General features: G+C 50.6%; 1 protein-coding gene across 2 annotated transcripts; it reads right to left on the bottom strand.

The window, feature by feature from the left end:
* Positions 1-5200: 5200 nt before the first annotated feature.
* LOC102567464 (zinc finger protein CKR1) lies at positions 5201-18474 on the bottom strand. 2 transcript variants are annotated; one of them, XM_014606165.3, is made up of 4 exons: positions 18279-18474; positions 15408-15530; positions 14454-14561; positions 5201-13614 (listed from the first exon to the last, which is right to left on the bottom strand). In XM_014606165.3, the coding sequence occupies exons 2-4, from the start codon at positions 15493-15495 to the stop codon at positions 12113-12115; spliced, it is 1698 nt and encodes a 565-aa protein (XP_014461651.1). In that variant the 5' UTR covers positions 15496-15530; positions 18279-18474; the 3' UTR covers positions 5201-12112. The 2 variants fall into 2 exon arrangements, with proteins under 2 accessions (XP_014461651.1, XP_019336574.1); XM_019481029.2 differs by lacking the exon at positions 14454-14561.
* Between the last annotated feature and the right edge of the window lie 904 nt (positions 18475-19378).

The following is a 19378-nucleotide window of genomic DNA, read 5'->3' as shown; positions in this document are numbered from 1 at the left end:
ATCCTTCATGCAGGCTCAAGCCCAGAGGTCTTGGGATTCAGATGTCCCCGTGGCAAAGTGGGGCTCCCCACACTTGCCTTTAGGCATGCCCCCCACCTGACTCACCTGCCATGCCTTGTTCTTAATTAATTATGATGTTAATTAAGGTGGGAGGCTGCCCATTCTTGCCCTGATGCCAGGGGGTGTTATCCACGGCTCTGTACCTCCCCTCCCCTGCTCAGCCCATGCCTCGCAGATGGCATCCAGCTGTTGATCTCACCAGCCTCACACTGGGCCTCAGAATCCTTCTATTGGGACCTCTCTGAGATCCCTCCATTCAGGCACCCTACTCCACCTTCATTTGGGCTGTCTAGCTCCCTGAAACATTTCCCCTCTCAGGCGTGGTCCCCCCAGGACATTTGGCCACACAGGCCCTGGCCAAACCTCCAAGGCCAGTCCGGATCTCAGGCCCTCAGCTCTGGGCGTCCCACACAGTGAGCCCCTGGCCCTTTCAACCATTCTGGTCTTGGCCCCAGCATTGACCAGTCAAGGGTACTTTACATCAGGCCTCCGCCACTCTAGCCCTACTCTCTCTCTGGGGTCTGCCTTCTGATCCCTACTAAGGGCTACCCTGTCCGGTTGTGGGAGCTGGGGTATCTTCATACCACAACTGGTGCTCCAGGGTCTCACAGGAACTCGCATTCCCCCCCCAGACAGCAGGTCATTGTGCTCACTCTATAGGTCTTATATTTGACCCACACTCGACCTCCTTACAGTCTCCTTACTACACAGTTCTACATACAGATCCATTAGGCTGATAGCAAGCAGATCACTCAGGAGGCCCAATTCTGTGAGTGGCTAATTGGTACACAAGGTTATGAAAATATTTACAGTGGCAACTCTGCAGGGAGAGTCTTTTAAGCGGTGAGAAATGTCTCCTGCTCAGCATCTCCGTCAATGCACGGCTCTTCTTTCTGGGAGCCAGCACTGCAAATATTTCTGTCCTCAGTGGCAAATATTCTGCCCCTTCACGAGCACTCTCTGTCCTCACCTATATTTTTAGGGTGGTCATAATTGGGGTGTGGGATTGGGGGGGGGGGGGGGTGTTGTTTTTTTTAAAGGGATCTCATCAAATTTGGTAAACCTCAGTGTTGACCTATCCCTTATACTTTTTTTGTGTAAGTTCAAAGGTTGGTGCCACTTTAGAGGCTTATTAGGTTGCGGTGGCAACAGTTGGCCAAGAGTATGCAATTGTGATGGGACTAGTGTCATGTCCTGCTACCGCCTACTCCCCAGCCTGAGTGACAAAGTGACCATTTACAGCTGGACCTGTTGATGGCCTGTCCTTGGGCCCACATGGTTCAATTTCTTTATTAGTAACTTGGACGATGAGGTGAAAAGCAGCCTGTTTAAATTTGCTGATGATACCAAGATTTGGAGTGAGGTAGGTACGGTAGTAGGGAAGGACAGATTACAGCAGGACCTGGACAGGTTGCAGGGGTGGGCTAACAAAAATAGGATGTGTTTCAATACTGAAAAGTGCAGGGTGCTGCACTTGGGCAGTAGTAACCAGCAGCACACTTATAAGATGGGAAACTCCCTTCTCGAGAGCACGGTGGCAGGAAGAGATCTTGGAGTCATTATTGACTCCAAGATGAACATGGGCCAACAATGTGAGGTCGTGGTTGGCAGGGCTAACCGGACCTTATCGTGAATCCACAGATGCATCTCAAGCAGGTCCAAGGAAGTGATCCTCCTCCTCTATGCGACACTAGTCAGGCCGCAGCTGGAGTACTGTGTCCAGTTCTGGGCGTCGCACTTCAGGAAGGATGTGGACAGCAGAGGGGGTCCAGAGGAGGGCCACCTGCACGCTCAGGGGGCAGCAGGGTAGGCCCTATGAGGAGAGGCTAAGGGACCTGAACCTGTTCAGCCTCAGCAAGAGAAGGCTGAGGGGGGACCTGGTGGCAGTCTATAAAAACTCATAAGGGCAGGAGGGGGGGGGGACCAGCAGGGTTTGGGAGAGACCTTGTTCCCCTGAGCACACCCCCCACCACCAGGGTAACAAGGAATAACAGCCACAAGTTGTTGGAGAGTAGGTTTAGATTAGACATCCAAAGGCACTATTTCACAGTCAGGGTGGCTAGGATCTGGAACCAACTTCCAAGGGAAGTGGTGCTGGCTCCTACCCTGAGGGTCTTTAAGAGGAGGCTTGACATCTACCTGGCTGGGGTCATTTGAGCCTGGTTCTCTCCTGCCCAGGGCAGGGGGTTGGACTTGAAGATCTACAAGGTCCCTTCCGACCCTACTTCTATGAATCCATGAATCCCAGCAGTGGAGGACTTCCTGGGGTCAGGACTCACTCCTCTCTCTTGGGCTGAGCCCCCTTTACTCAGCCTCTGGCTGAAACTTCAGCCTCAGGCATGTGGAGACGTACCTTGGCCTACTCTCCTCACTTGGGGCCCCACACCTCTGCCCCCCTCACTTGGGGTCACAGGGCTTCACTCCTTAGTGGAGTCAGGTGGCTGTAGCTATGCCTGGCCCTGCTTCTTCCTTGGGGTCTTACACCCCACAGGGCTCAGGTGGCCACAGCCATGCCTGGCCCCAACTACCTCCAATGTTACATAAACCCACCCCCAAAGGTGAGGACTAGGGTTAAGGCACCCAACCCACTTTCTGCCAGGGTGGTAACTGGCCTGGCATTTCCTGGGGGCTCCCACACCACTAAGAGCCCCACCAGGCTGCAAGGTGCAGTTTTAGGTCATGCCCAGGACCAGGAGTCTCCAATCCATCCCCTACAGCCCCTGCCCTTACCTCCAAGATGATACAGAAAGCTTCACATCCAAATCATGCTGCTGTTTGCTCTACCAGTAGTGACCTGCCCTGTTTATATGGGTGGCCAGAGACCTAAAATGGCCGCAGCAATCAAGCACCTGCTGGCTGCTTATCTCCAGTCTTAAAGTGGCAGGCACCCACAGTGCCCTGCCACAGTCCCCTACACTTGATCTGAGCCAAAAGGTGCTAGAAATACTGATGGCAACCCCACAAGGACAAGTCAACATAAGAGCAGTGACACTGTCCTGAGGGCTTGGAAGCCGTATGAATAGTTGGCGCTAACCAAAGAGCCTCAACCACATGTAGAGCCCCAGGTGAATGCACTTCTTACAAGTGGTGAGCCCCTTTAGTGGATACCAGTGTGTTTGTACATGCATGTTTCAAATGGCCATGCTGCATCATTCCCAAGGCAGGCAGAGCAAAATAGAAAACCTTTTGGTATTACCTGCAGTTCTCTGCAGAAAACGTGAAGTTGACGAGCCACTTGCAGCTCAACGGACGCAGCATGAGTATCACTGGAGCATGTTGGCTGCATGTTTTGTGTGGGAAGGGTGAGGACTGCCCCATGTTAGCTCATCCTGGGGGTGGTGACTGATTGTAAGGACTGTCAGCTTTGTGCCTGGCAAAAGACTTAACTGGAGAGGTGTATGGTGGGAAATCACAGGGGGTGTGTTTCAATGCTAGCCAACAGCAAGCACTGAAAAATCATGAGTGAAACCACAAAAATTCCTGAATAGTGTGAAAAAAAGAAAAATTCTGAAACCAAATGAATGCACTGTTTTCTTTGTCTCCTGGTTTCTGAGCCAGTGCGTTATTCTCAGGTCACGTTTTCAAATTTCTCTGAAACCACAAGGGCAAGAAACCTCCTTTTCTAAAAATAACTCAGATTTATGAGAAACCCAGGCTTTGAGCTTGGCTTTTAACAAAGACCTTGGGCCTAGGAAGGCTTCTGCTGTAAAAGGGCAAAATTTGGGCATCCTCATTGTAGTGGTTGGAGCTTGCATGCCACATGTACCCATGTGTTGTGAATATACCCCTCACTCTGTGGAATGGTAACTATTAAGGATGGGTGCAGCAGAGAGATTTGCAATGCAAATGAATGAGGCAGGTTTCTACATGTGTTACATATTTGTCTGATGTCTGCACTTCATCCTAATGACACCTCTGAACAGAGACATCCTGCATTAGGGTTAGATGTGCCATCCACCCCCTACAAAACATCTTGGCTGTTAATTGTATACCATCCTCTGTTTGGTTTTTTTTGTCCTCCCGGTGCACCCAGCTGGCTACGGAGGCAGGGAGCCTGGGACCTGGTAAGCTGCAGCTGCTTATGAAGGGGGTGGCGCTGCCCAGGGGAGAGTTCATGGCTGAGTGAACATGCACAGCCTGGGCTCCCTCTCCACCCCACACACAACATTAGAGAAGGCAGAAGGGTTGGTGTTGCCTAAGCATTTCTCCATGCTATGCCCTCTCGCCATGCCCAGCTCTGACCACAGGTAAACTGATCCTTCCTGCCAGAGAGCTGGAGGCACTTTAGACACTGCAGGTAAGGAGAGGGTTGCAAAGAACTGGAACCCAAATGAATTCGGGGGTGGAGGCAAGTTTGAGCCATGTTTTGGGGGAGTGTGGCAGGGGGGATTTGATCTTAATGATTTTTAATGGGTGTGGGGCAGGGATTAGTACCCAGTGATTTTTGGGAGTCAGAAGATGTGTTGCAGGAATGGGAGAACTGCAATCATGGGCAGCTGTGGGATGTGGCAGAAGCAATGGACTCCAATGTTTTTGTGGTGGGGGTGTGGATGGCATGTCTCAGCCTCTGCAAGACAAAGAGCCTAGACAAGTTGCTGCCATGCGCTCTGGTGAGGAGGAAGGAAAGGTTGCAGGTGATGGGAGAGCACTGATTGAGTGGGGGTTGGGAGCCCACATGAAACCATTGGACCAATAGAAGAAGGGGGCTGTTCTTTCCAGCATGATCATAGAGGATAGGAATGACATAAGGGAGGTTGGCCCCAGAGAGACCAGAAGGGTAAGGGACCCCCCTCCCCCCAGTGCAGGCCCTGGGGACACTTTGCTGGTACCTCTCTCTTACTATTTATCTGCTGAGATGGATAGGCTTCTGGGACGGACGCTTTCTCTCGCTGTCTGTGTAGCACTTGGTAACATGAGGCCCTGATCTCACCTGGGGTCTACAGATGTCTGTTTGGGAGAAAACAATGCTCTCTCACCTCCTAAATAAACCACAGCAAATTTGGGTACCCCTGATCCTAGCAGAGTACAAATGACGCAGATTAATAATAGCAAAGGGGTGGGGAGGGAATTATGTACAAATTATGTCCGGGTGTGTGTTAGTGAGAAAAAAACAGAAGCCACCTTTTTTAGGGATCAGAACTCAAGGTAGAAGTGATATCTTTTATTAGGCCAACTCAATTTTTGCAAAACAATTTCTTTAATTGCAAGCTTTCAGGCACAAGTACCCTTCCTCGGGCATAGGAGGAAAGATTGTAAAAGTTCTCCCAAGTAGAAATGAAAGTTTGTATTTCACAGAAAAATTAAAGGGGTGTACAATCTCCTGTTTAGCAATCATAGACCATATACTTCTGAGTAAAGCGTGGAGGAGAAATCTGTGGAGTGTGGCAGCAGTGGTGAAGGTATCTTGCTACAGCTCTGGAGTCTCACTTTGGGCTCCCAAGAAAGGCTGTCCCCTGTTAATCCAGCTGTTTATGGGTACCTGGCATGCAGGCTGAAGTAGCTAGGCCTGATACTGGCCATCTCTTTCTCTGGGGTGCCTCAGCGTGCCTCAACTACACTTGCCCAATGAGCCATTAAGCATGGGCAGAAATCTGTTAGAGGAAAATTTACAGAACCTCCCTGGTTTTGGTGGAGCAGCAAGATGGGGTCAGAGCCACTTGGACTTTATCAAGAGACAACAGCCAATGGTCTTTTTGGGATAAAAAATGAGCCAGAGAGGGGAAAGACAACAAGAAAGCCATGGTAGGGCAGGGAAGGAGGCTGCAAAACTGCTTTAGCATTACAAGAAAAACATTTGGTTTTGCCAAAGCAATGCAGGCTCTGGTTTTCTGGTGGGGAAACGCATTCCCTTCAATGGACATTGCCTTAGTAACAGCAAATCTTCAGGTGTGATGTGCAATGGGACAGCTTGCTCTACCTAGCTTTGTGTTTAATAGGCATCCTTGGAGCCTGGGCACTTAATTAAATAAGTACCCACCATTCTGAGTCCCAGAGTTGTCTGTCACAGTAAAAAACAAGCTTTTAAGAGTGCAAGCTTGGCAGGGACATCCAGAGAGAGAAGGTGTTGGCCCAGTGCCTGCAGGACCGGCTGTCTGCTTTGACAAGGGATGCTGTGGCCTAAGTGATGGCAGAAGATGGGAGCTGTGCCATCACAGGAGCATCCGTGCCAGTCTGTCTCTGCCACCAGGCTGTGATGCGATGAAGCTACTCCTGTTGCTTTCCAGTTAGGGGGTGCCCAAGTCAGCAGTGGGGACTTTTTGTACACCTTAAGGGGAAGGTTGCTAAAGCAGAAGCTACCTTGAGCTGAGCTGGAGCATGACACAAATCATTACAACCCAGCCCAACCTGTGCTCAGCTCTCTTGCTAGCACCACACCTACTCCCAACCCAGTTTGCATAAAATCCCAGTTAGAGCCTCCTGCCCAGGGTCCCTGGGTAAGGCCGGGGAGCAGATGCTAGAGAGCACCCTTCTGGGTAGGAGCCAGGGCTCTAACTGATGGTGGTAAACATGAGGCCCTGCTTGCTGCTGTGCTGTTTGACCAGAAAAAATAAAACAATTAAAAATGTTGCCATTGCTTGAACACGTAAAACAGCAAACCCCTCTCAGTGTTCCCTAGAGCTCAGCCGATCTAGGTTCAAAGCCAGATAATAACCTACAGTAAAAAATCTGAAACACGGCTTAGAGCAAGCAAAACTCGGCGGCATCTGAACCCCAAGCCTCTGGGCTTGCATGTAGGATGCCTGCCAAAGGATTTGGAAGTATCTGAAGCCCCAGGCTCGTGTGCTACTTGCCGGTAGCAGGGCCACATATGGTTCTTGCATGATGAATTTGGACCTGATCTGGCTAATTTGTCCAAGCACACAAAAAGTTTTCCTTAAAAATCAAAAATCTGAAACCCACTTAAGTTAAAAGCCTGTATGTGTACCAAAGGCCCAGGTCCTCCATGGTGTTTAGGAGCCTAGCTCCCATGGGAACCATATCATCAGCACTCAGGAGTCCTTGTCCCATTGCAAATCAGTGAAACTTCGGTTCTGGAATTTATCTGAGAATTTACCTTCCTGAATCACTTAAATGCTTTCTGAAAACATTACTCCTGGACCTATTGGCCTAGTCTGAGGGCCCAAGCCCCTGCCAGCATCTGTTTGCATCAACCTCTGTTATTTTCATTCAGATAATAATATGGCTCTTGACTCTGTGGCTGTTGGAAAAAGCTTCCAAGTACGGCCATGAGCCTGTCTTCCTAAGTCCTGGGTTGAGATGGAGGGCTCCTTCACATATGGGGCAGAATCCATAGAGGCTTAAGTGCCCAAGATACTAAAAAGCCCTGCCCAGCTGTGCCCTCACCCTTTTGGTGTCTAAGTTTCTACAGCTGGGCATGTGCAGTGCTTGGCATCCTGTTACCATCAAGCCACTTGCAGCCTCAGGTCATGTCTCAGCCTTGGCATATGGGCCCGGATCCAAAAGATGTTGTCAGGACTTGCCTGTTGGGCCAGGCCTTGGACAAAACCACTGGTCAGCAAAGTCAGTCTCTTGCTTCTCTCTTGCTCTTTCCCTGGTCTGGTGGGTATTTAATTATCACAAGGCAGAACACCTCCCATAAGGCCGACTCGGAGAGCCTTATTTCAGCACATCCCAGTGTCTATAGGGTTTTTTTATGTGCTCCTAGGATGAGGGAAACCTAGTTCAAGTCTGTGCCCTGAAGCAGCTGGAGTGGGGGCTTGAAAACGGGTCTTCCCACTCGGGTGAGTGTGCTCACCCCTGGGCTGTGGGGTCTAATGTAGGGACCAGTCTTTGGGATTTTCATGAGAACAGCTGTCTAATATGAGGACAGGGCTCACGGGCGCTAACCCTGAGTTGAGCGGGGTACTGAAGGACTTCTGAGAGGTGGGGTCTGGGTCCCTGTTCTCAGCATTTCCTGCTGCTTAGTTTGCCAGCTTCCTGATCGGGGACAGGGGCTGAGAGTCTCCTTGCAGCTCTCCCTGGGTGTCATACAAGGGAGCCTGGGTGCCAAGCCAGAGGCTGTACGTTTGTACAGACCAGCCGACACTACAGCATTGGGCCTTGTTGATTTAGCTCCCTGGTCTTCAGCTTGGCCCTAGTTCATAAGAGACCTTGGTGTACATAATGGTGTCTGGCAGGTGCCTGACAGAAGAGAGGTCATGGCTTCTTTCCTAGCCACACAGTGAACATTTACATAGGCTGCTCCTGCGTGGTGGGGCCATAATAGGGGGATGGACAAGGGGGCATGGCCAGGACCTTCATCTGGCTGGACCAGGGCTGTAATGAGCAGATCCCAGCATTGCTGATGCTTGTGGTCTTTATCCCCAGTCTTGGGCTATTTGGTCTTTATCTTAAAGTCCCAGCTACTGGAGTCATATGATAATCTCAGCTGACAATTTTGCAGCCCTCCTGATTGCAGAGAAGAGCTTGAAAATATGACCTGAAAAGGCTAAAAAAATAATAAACCCAGAGGCAAATTAAAAAGCCAAACAAACCTAGAAATGTATTGTTCGTGTGTGTGTTTAAGTCAAGGTTGGGGGGGGGGGGGGGAGGGGGACCAAACTCACAGCCTTTTAATACTTGGGGTTGGCAATATTGAGAACTGGAGGAGTTTTGCTGTAAAGCCACAGCCTCTACCCCCTTTACCTTCATTCAGGCTGCACCCAACATGAACCTAGAGTAGTAAACTCATCTAGGTTACCTCCGCACAGAGTTGCAGCCCAGCTTCCTTTCCTTCTAAGTGGCAGCCCCTGCATGGAGCCATCTCCATAAGTGTGTATCTGGAGTGCTTTACAGATGCCCCCAACACCTGCCCCTTCTGTCAACAGGGGGAGACCCTGGTGAACGCCTACCACAAGTGCACCGGGCTCTAGCCCCTTCACCACCACCGTAGGAACCTCCTCCTGAGGTTCTGGCTGCACTTCTCCCCACACCTTTTCTTTTATGCATGTCCCATTCATGGCCCCACCAAGTCCTGGGACCTCCTGGTCAACCTGCTTCTGGCTCTAGCCAAAGTCACCATCTGCCGGACCAGGAAAGAGGTTATTGCCAGGGGGAACTCTACTGACTGTAGGGCTGCCTTCCAATCTCCCCTCTGCTCATGCTTTCGGGCAAGAGTTTCACTGGGCAGCATCCACTGGCTCCTTGGACACATTCAAGAGGTATTGGGCACTAGCCATTGTACTCTGCTCTGCTTGGAAAACTGGTTATAAACCTGTGACCTTCACTTCCATCCCTCTTTTCTTTTTTAGGTACCCCCCAGAATCTGTACTGACCACCTTGATTAAGGGAGGCTTATAGATCCCCTGGTGGGCCTAGGTCCACATTTCTCTGGGCATAACAAATGCCTTCCCGTGATCATATCTGAGCCACAGCAAAGCTCAGATCCTTACCTTCCAAGTAACTATGTCCTCCAGGTAGGCCTGTGTGTCTTAATTCCCCATCTGAATCATTCAGTTAGTAATAGTTGCATTTTCCCTACTGCTCCCTCATGGGAGCTCTCCAAGTATTTGTGCAAAAAGGATCCATTTTAAAGTCATTTATCTAAAAATGACATTTAGTTCCTAAGGTCTCCTGTATGCACAGAAGTGAAATAAGTCTAATTTAAAATCAGGTTAAAAGCCAGTTTAATTCCTGGAGCACAAACCCTCATGTAGATGCTCTTGTGGTTTGAAATGGGTAAAATCAGTGTATCTACCACCAGTTTGCCAGGGGAAGCTAAATTGGCATAAACCTGGTTTTATACCAGATCAAGAGTTTCCATATGCACAAAGCTATAAATCAGTTTAAAATGCTACCTCCATTACTATCATGTCTACACCTGGAAGTTGTACTGCTCTAGCTTGATCAGTATTGGTAAATTGGTATGTCTCTAATGTGGTGGCAGTTATGATGTAAAAGTGAAGAGAGGACATCATTAGACAGGTGACACTTGGCCAGGCCTTTGAAATTTTCTTGGAAAATTCTGTCTGCCAATAATGTCTTAAAAAACAAACTGTTTTGTTGTTGTCAGAGAAACTGAAAATTGGACCATGATTTTCCAGAAGTGACCAATAATTTTAGGTGTTCAGCATGAGGCATGTTAAAGGGTCTTGACTTTTGAACAGTGGTCTGCCCCTCTGAAAATAAGGCTGTTTTCCAGTGTTGTAAGGTAAATAATAAAATCCCTAGTCCTGGTTTTCTTCACCTTTATCCTTATGCATGGTTGGGTCACAGTTTAAATATCCTTTTCCATGCTATTTTAGCATTGATAAGGGCCTCTGATATATTTCCTATTTGCATACCATCCTTTATTTGATCTAGCCATCCTCTCTTGGGTCTTCCTCTTAATTTGACACCTACTACCTCAGTATTCAATGATCTCTTGGCAACATGATCTTCCTCTCCTCTCCCAACCTATCTGTACTACCTTGAACATGTTGTTCATAAACATTCACCAATAGTTGTTATTTGTGAAATTGTTCTTACAGTCTTATTATCTTTCTTATTGCATCTTATCTCACCATTTAGCCATTTCAGCCTACATACTTTGGTGGTGTGGAAAAGGAAAGAAACACAGTGATTAGGATAAATGGAGGGAAACTTGGGGAGTTGTACAAGATAAAAGGACGTCATCCATGCTGACAGACAAGGTCTGCACTACAGGATGGTAAGGAGACCTATTTTCTGGCTTGGAATGAGAAGTGCTGATCTAAAATTAATAGTCACTTGTGAAAATCTTAGCCTATGAACCGTGCCCTAGTTGTCAACCCCAGTTTTGGAGAGCGTGCCATCTCACTCTCATGGGCAACCAACTCAGTGCTCCACAGAAATCCTCGGAGAGTTTTACCTATCAGACCTTGCCGGGTTATAGGAACTTTGATACCTCAGGGCAAATTAAAAGCCTTCTGTTCCAGAGAGCATCAGATCCATATTTAAAGACACATTTCTTAAGAGTCTGGAGTTTGTAGTACAGGTAAAACTACACTATTGTATTTATTCCCAACAGAAAGCAAGAAAGGTTACAAATGAACCACTGGACACAGCTCCACATGGAAAACTGAACGCAGTATGGTGCACTTCAAAAGCGACCAAGCACATGATGGCAAACAGTTCTCAGCTCTCAGAAGCAGGAGGGTGACATTTCTAACGGGGGTTTGGGAAAAGACAGGGCCCTGTGGCTTTCTGGGATCCAATGATAAATGTAACCCAGCCCAAAAATGCAGGGAGTCCTGACCTACACAAGTGAAATCACCTGCTGTGGTTACTGCCAGCCCAAACATGGCCGGCTATCAGACTTTTCATCTTCCTGTTGCCTTGTTGATGGGGGTCACCTTGGCCATGCGTCTGCTTGACTTCCCTGGGCTCCTTCTCAGCTCTGCTCAGCACCAGGGAACACCATCCCCCTCCCCAAGTCACTCCCTCTGAGGTGCCATTAGTTCCTATTTGAATTCAGGGTTGGCTTTCCCAACCTCCTAGGTTATTTCTCATCTTCACCATTCCAGGTGCATTGAATTCACTGCTCTCACCTGCCTAGGTGGCAGGAGCAAGACTTATGTTTGCCAATCTCTGCATCTCTTATCTTCCATATGTCCCCCCCTTGAACTGTGGGTATCTCCACATTGCAGACTGCAACACAGTGACGGGATACCCCTGCTAGCTTGGCACTAGCCAGCTCACATATCAGAATCAATCCAAATGTGGCTGTATGGTGCTCAGCTGGGGTAATTTTCCCTGTTTGTCTGCTTCCAGGATCCAAACTTAGCTAAAGAGCATGACATTTATCCTGTCCTCTACTCTCCTGAGCTGTGGTGTGTTATGCTGACACTGCCTCTGCTTTCTTGAGCCCTCAGTGTGTCACACTGATACTGCCCCCTCAACCCCTGAGCTCCTATGTGCCACATTTGTACCATCCGCCACCTCCAACAGCTGTCACACATCACATTTATACCACGCCCCAGTTCTCCTGAGTCTCCAAGCAGCACACATGTGGTTCCCGACTACCCTTGCTTGCTTCCAAGTGTCCCACGTATCCTTGGTCCCTTTGGTCCCCTCCAGTGCTAAGGCCAGTCCTTCAGGAGTCTTCACCCTCCTCGTGGCTCCTCTGGTGCTTGGCAAGGTTGGAGTGCCGGGTGAAGCCCTTCCCACATTGCATGCATTTGTAGGGCTTGCCACCCATGTGGGTCCTCTGGTGGATGACGAGGTCAAGGCTGAAGGCAAAGGCCTTCCCACACTGGCTGCATGTGTAGGGGCGCTTGCCCAGGTGGCTGCGCTGGTGCTTGGTGAGGTGGGAGCTCTGGCTGAAGGCCTCCCCGCACTCCCCGCACTTGAAGGGCTTCTCCCCAGTGTGGATGCGCCGGTGCCGCTCCAGGTGGGAGGCCCAGGCGAAGCCCTTGCCGCAGTCCACGCACTTGTAGCTCTTCTCGGTGGCGTGGCCCTGCTGGTGGGCCAAGAAGGCAGCGCTGTCGCTGAAGCGCTTGCCACAGTCCCTGCACTTGTAGGGCCGGTCAGGCGAGTGGGTCTTGCAGTGTTGGAGTAGATGGGCCTTCTGGGCAAAGCGCTCCCCGCAGCTGGTGCAGGGGAAGGGGCGCTCGCCCGTATGGACACGCCGGTGCCGCTCCAGGTGCGAGGCCCACACGAAGCCCTTCCCGCAGTCCCCACAGCGGTGCGCCCGCTCCCGCCGGTGAGAGCGCTGGTGCCGGGCCAGGGCTGGGCCGGCACGGAAGCTCTTCCCGCAGTCCCCGCAATGCAGGTGCTTCTTGCCCAGGTGTGTCCGCTTGTGCCGCGCCAGGTCCGAGCTCTGGCAGAAGCTCTTGCCGCAGGAAGGGCAGCGGTAGGGGCGCTCGCCAGTGTGGCTGCGCCGATGCTTGCTGAGATGGGAGCTCTGGCTGAAGGCCTCCCCGCACTCAGGGCACTGGAAGGGCTTCTCGCCTGTGTGGATGCGCCGGTGCCGCTCCAGGTGCGAGGCCCAGATGAAGCCCTTGCCACAGTCCCCGCACTTGTGGGGCTTCTCGGCTGCATGGCCCCGCTGGTGAGCAGCCAGCTCGTCTGGCTGGGCAAAGCGCTTGCCACAGTCCCCGCACTTGTGGGGCCGGTCGCTGCTGTGGGTGCGGCGGTGCTGGAGCAGGTGGGAGCTCTGGCTGTAGCTCTCGCCGCACTCGGGGCACTGAAAGGGGCGCTCGCCTGTGTGCACGCGGCGGTGCCGCTCCAGGTGCGAGGCCCAGATGAAGCTTTTGCCACAGTCCTGGCAGCGGAAGGGTTTCTCCCGCTGCTGGGGCAGCTTGCGCTGGTCCCTGCCCGCCTGCACCCGGTCCTGGGCGTTCTTCCCGCAGTCCCCACAAAGGGCTGCCGACTTTGCAGCAGATGCACCCTTTGGCTTCTTCAGGCCCCCACTGTGCTGCGTGGCCTTATCCAGCTTCTTCCCCAGTTGGGTTTTCTTTAGTCCCTCTGAGCTGGCTGGACTCTTTTCCTGCTCAGGGCTCTGGGACATGCCCGGTCCCATTTCCTCAGGGCTTTCCTCCTCTTCCTCATTGGCATCCTCCTCTTCCTCCTCATTGTCACTCACCAATCCATCAGCTGCTGGGAAAAATGGAGAGAGTGTCCAGCCATGAGTTGCTCCCTGCTCCGGGTGGGGATGGAAGAAGGGGAAGAAGGAACCATGATTTAGGGAGATGGGAAAAGCAGGAGCTGAGTTCCCCTATTCCCTTCCCAAGGGGAGAGTGAGTGAGAGAGAGAAGGGGACCAGTTCTGCCTCACAACCCATCTGAATTTCCTCCGGGAAAGGGAAGAGAACTACTGCCAGATGCCAGCCAGGATGGATGGGGGGACCAGAAGTGACCTCTGCCATAAAGCATCAGCCAGAATTTCCAAAAACAAAAAGATTAAAATATTGTCTTGTTTTTTTTTTAAACCCACAAAAATAAAAATGATTCCCTGTGGGAACCTGAAATGATCCCCCACCCCCTTCAATTTTCTTTTTCATTTTTTAATTTTTTCCAGTTTCCAAAAGCCACTAACACCATTTTCAGTTTTACATTGCAGTTTCATTAAAATCTTTGCAAAAAGCAATGGAAATATTGAAAAACACACACACGCACGCACACACACATCTAGATACTTGCTTTTTCATCTTTGAAAGCTTAAGAATACTCACCAAAATGAAGATTTTGGGCAACAACATCTTTTGGTCAAAAAGCCATTTTTCATCATCTTCCCACTTTTGCCCCACCCAGAAAAGCATTGCTTTGCTGGAAACATCCAACTAGCTCTCAATACAGTGCCTGCTGCTGACTACAACCCTGACCCAGGTGAGAGGAGGTAGAAGAGGGGAGCTGAGGGAGATCCTTGTGGCTGTGTCCTTTGCTCCCCGTCCACCCTGGCAGAGGGGCTGGGAGGTGGCTTTACTGGCTGCTCACCTGTGTGGACTCCTCGGGGGCTCTCCCATCCCTGGAAATCCCGGGCAGATGGCTCCTCCCCGCGTTCCATCCAGGAGATCAGGTCAGGTTTAGAAATCGGAAATAGTGCTCGTGTGGGGGAAAAACAGGTGATATCAGGGTTCATTAAGTGTCTCAGCTCCAGCTCCTCCTCCTCTGCCTCTGGCTGTCCCCACCTCCTGGGGTCTCTCTCCTCTCTTCCTCATTTTTCCTCTTCCCCAGCTCTGCAATGCCTCAACTATTCACCAGCTGGTCCTTCTCTCTTCACTCCATCTCTAGGACGCCTTGTTTTCCCTTTCGCTGACCCTACCTAATCTCATTGTCCCATCAACAATTCTCTTTCTGGCCCCATCACGCCTGCCATTAAATACACTGTCCGGTTTTAAAAAATGGCAAACGATACTCTTTTTTTAAAATACAGTATTGCACTTTTTTTTTTTAATTCTCATTTTTCTGCAAACAAAAAAGAAGAAAACCTCGGAGAATCTTTTCCATGCAAATTCCTGGAGAACGATTTTCCCCAAAAAGAAAGCAGCATAAAATGTCTTGCCCAAAGAGTTGGCAGTCCTTTGGAGGACACAACCAGTTGGGGTGGAAAAAAGGCTGCTTTTTTTCTAGCCAGAAATGTTTGGTTGGAGAAATGCTGAGCAGCTTTGTACTTGTGGCTTTTACATCTACTCAGGCCTCGGCTGTTTGCTGCTGGTCCCCCATCCTACACATCACTCTTTAGGCAGCCCCTTGCTGCCTGCAAACTTGGATTGTCTTTGGTGGTTTCCTCAGGACTCATTAGACAATTAACATGGGTAAGGGTTCCTCTGGAGCTGCACCCTTTCTCCTCCCCACTCAATCTTGGGGAGCACTACTTAGAGAGGGGAAAGAAGGACTGGGAGAGAAAGGGATTTATTTGGGGAGAAGAAACAGAAACGAAAGCCTTACCGAGGGACATCAGCGTTTCATAGCTTTCCTGCATGACATCCCGGTAGAGGGCTTTCTGCCGTGAATCCAGCATCACCCATGGCTCCATGGTGAAAGAGGCACCTCTAGCAAGGTCACCGGCAGCTGCAACAACCAAGATCCACCACTTAGCATCTGCTCCCATGAGAGCAATCCTGTTGTCTCAGGTAGACACCGCTGTCTTAGTCTCCCAGAGCAGTCAGAGATGTCTCCCAGGCTCACCCAACACAACCTCTGTCCTCAAGTATCAACAGCAGTCTGCCACCACCTTTGAACTAACAGACATGGTACTTTATTGCAAGGTCTATGATTTCAGAAACCGCATAGTTCAGGCCTCTCGGCAACCCAGCTTGCTCTGCTCCCACAAAGGGCAGGGCAAGAGGCAATGGGTTTAAACTGCTGCAAAGCAAATTTCAGAAAAAACTTCTTTGCTGTCAGAGCAGTAAGGGCAGTGGAAAGAGCTGCCTGGAGAAGCTGTTGAATCTCCTTTGGAGGTTTTCAAGGAGAGGCTGGAGAGGCATCTGTCTGGGATGGTTTAAGAACAGCAAATCCTGCACTTGCACAGGGGATGACCCTTAACAGCTCCTCCCAGTCCTAGGCTCTAGGGTTCCTGTAAGTCCCAAGCCAGATGTGGCTGTTAGCCCCCACAAGAAGACCCACCATGGACCTTCAACCCATCCAAACTTGATGCAATCTAGACAGGCTTGACCTGTCTTTCCATCTCCTGGGCTGCCCCATAATAGCAGTGCTGAATCAACTGTGTTTGGCCTCTGAGGTGCAGTGTTAGAAGCAGTGCTGCCTATGGGCTAGGGCAACCTGTCCTGGGCCAAGCTTTCTGGGAAGCCTGGACTGGCCCAGTATGTTAGAAGGTGATGAATGCCTTTCACAGAATACTGCTTTGTATGTTAAAACCATAATAAGGACATTTTTGCCTTGTTTCATATGTTGGACTAAAAGAATGAAGTAGTCTGTTGTTACAGCATCAGGTAGGGAGGGCAGCCCTGACTTCAGAACTTGTCCCAGGCCTAAAAATGTGTGTGGATAGCAGTGAGGTGAGGGGCTGGGTCTTGGGTGTTTCAGGGTTTGGGCAGGCATACCTAGTCAAATTGAGGTCTCAGGGAAACTGGATGTAGCCGATAGAGCATGTGACATACTTCACTGCAGCCTTCCTTGCACCTCCCTTTGATGGTGTAGACATATCCTCTTTGTTATGTAGATGGAAATGGAGAGGGATCTCTATTCCCTCCCATGTGGGCCTGTCCCTAAAACCCAGACCTCAAATGACCTAACATCTAGCAGGCATTACTTACCCTGCTCCCTTCCCCTGCCTTTTTCCCTTGGGAATGGACTGTCCCTTGCTGCACCGGTACCTCACTAAAACCACTTCTGCCAACCTGCACGTGACTTTCCCCCTGACTCAGGAATACCGGACAGGGGACAGAGGGACCATCTAGAGTGAAACAGGGATGCTATTCTGTAGCCTGTTGCAACAAGAAGGGCAATGAAGGGTTCAGGAGCAGGTGCTAATCCATATCACACCCTGTCTATCCCAGGCTCTTTCCCTGAAGACGAGTGTCCTTGACTTTGCAATGCTGCAATAACACTTTATGGCTCATTACAGCACAGACTGGGCTTTATGGCTCATTGCCACCACAGGCAAACTTGCCAGGACAGTTTATATTCTCCCACTGACAGGGCGCATCTACACTTGCGCATTTACTGTGCAGTAACTGAAATTACTGCGCAGTACGGGCATGTGTCTACACATGCATGCCCTCACTGTGCAGTAAGTATGGCGATTTGCACCAACTTGGGCATCACACAGGTATCAAATTTACACTTAATTAGTTATTGCGCAGTAACGCATGTGTAGACACCTTACTGCGCAGTAACACTGTGTGTGTGGACTGGCTTGGGACTAGCTTTAGTCCCAAGTCAGTCCACACACAGCATTAACATGCTTTAATGCCTGTGTGTGTAGACACTGATCTAGTCCTGCTTACTGCCTGGTAATTTACTGCGCAGTAACTTTAAGCCGGCATAAATGCACGTGTAGACACACCCACAGGGTGTCTGACCAAGCTCCAGAAAGTGGCAGCATCCAGGGACCTGGTAGAGGGGATGGGGGAAGGGGACTCCTCCAACACTCTCTCAACCTCTCAATACGCTCCAGAGCCAGGAAGGGGCAGGGACAGACTGACTGTTTGCAGTAACCTGATCCCTGGCGGCCAGGAGACTGTGGGGAAAAGCCTAAGAGCCCACAGCCTGCCCTGGCACTAGGGCTTGGAGGCTTCTGACAAGGACATCATGACTCTGTGGGCACGTCTACACATTGCTTGACAGTAATGTTGTTATTGCGCCATGCTTGGTGCATTAAGTAAAGCATGGTGTGCTAACCACCCGTACTGTGCCGTACATGCGGTGCACGGTTATTTTTAGCAGCTACATCACCATAGCGGTGCACTATAACGGGGGAGCACACCACTATGGCAAAGTAGCTGCTGGTCATGTGTAGACACTTGTGGATGCTAGGTCGCCGTAGTGCATCGCTATGGTGGTGTAGCGTCACATGTAGATGCGCCCTGTATCCAGCACCCAGGGAGTGAGACAAAACTGGGCAGAGCAAGAAGCCAGTCATTGCTTTCTCCAATTACTGCTCCTGTTGCCCCTTTCCTTCCCCCATGTCTGGAGCACTTGCTCACTGGTCTGTCTCTGGGGCATTTGTCTTGCCTGCCAGAAGTGAGAGCTTGCGTGCGTCAGTGAGGGAGCAGAGATGGGTGCAGAGGGACTGTGTGTGCAGAGAGCCACTGTCCTGCCCACCCCAACGCTTTCCCTGATGTTTCTCTCCATTACCTGGAGTCTCCGGCTCAGAAGCTGGTGTCAGCAGAGCCCAGGGCTGCCCTGGGGGGCTGGTTCCAGCCACGGAAGAAAGTTCCCCTGGGGCTAGAGCTTTAATGAAAAGTCTCACAGTGCACTCAGCAAGAAAACAGCAGCTGCTTATTCCTAACCCCGGCCACAATGGAGGCAGCAACAGCCACTGTCTTGCTCCGGAAGACAAGCCCCGGTATCCGGGATAGAGAAAGCACAGATGCAGAGAGCAGCCTCCCCTTAGCAATAGCCAGGGCCCTCTAGAGGCAACAGGGGCTGAATATTTCTCCCTGCTCCCCAATCGCTTTGGCAGGGGAATTTAGTCTGAGCAGAGTTGTGTCCTAGTGCAGCTAGATTGCTTGTGGTCCCTGAACCAGCTGGCTAACCATGAGCTCTGTGCTATGCAGCTGGTGCACTGGAAACATGCTCTTAAATGCATTTATTTGCACATCACTTCTACGAGGGAGGGCATGGCTAGAAAGCAGGATCCCTTGGCTTCTCCCCCTTTATATAGATGGGAGAAGCCAAGGGCTAGGTCTGAAGAGAAATCGGGGCACTGTGCAGCTCAGTGCTCCAGTACCCTGTGTTCATAGCCCTGGTTCCCAGGACTGGGCTCCAGAAACCGGAGGTCAGTGCTAAGGTTCCCTATATCTGCATGGGCACAGTCACACAATCCACAAGAGCAGGAGGCCCCTGGAGCCAGCTGACAGGGGATGTTAAGGATGTGGTGTGTGTCTGAAAGTCCACTGTCCTCTCCAGCCCCTGTGACTCCTCTGTGCCATGAGGACCAGTTCCCTCCCTCCCCGGGGAACACTCAGCCCTGATCCCTCTCCTGAAGGCAGGTGCCTCCAGACTCTCCTGGAAGAATAGAGAGGAGTTGCTCTTTTAAAGCATGGCTGGAAGACAAAGTTGTGGTGCTCCCTCTTCATACAGCAGTAGCTCAGTGGTGAGGGCACTCACATGTGGACTGGGGAACCTTGAGCTCCAGTACTTGCTCCAAGACAATGTGGGTGTATCTACATGTGCACATTTACTGCACAGTCATTTAGGTTACTGCACAGTAAGGGCATGTGTCTACATGTGCA

The sequence above is a fragment of the Alligator mississippiensis genome, chromosome 11 (assembly GCF_030867095.1).
Source record: "Alligator mississippiensis isolate rAllMis1 chromosome 11, rAllMis1, whole genome shotgun sequence".
Taxonomy (NCBI): domain Eukaryota; kingdom Metazoa; phylum Chordata; order Crocodylia; family Alligatoridae; genus Alligator; species Alligator mississippiensis.
Note: the sequence above shows the minus strand (reverse complement) of the source record. Positions and strands in the feature narration are given on the sequence as shown.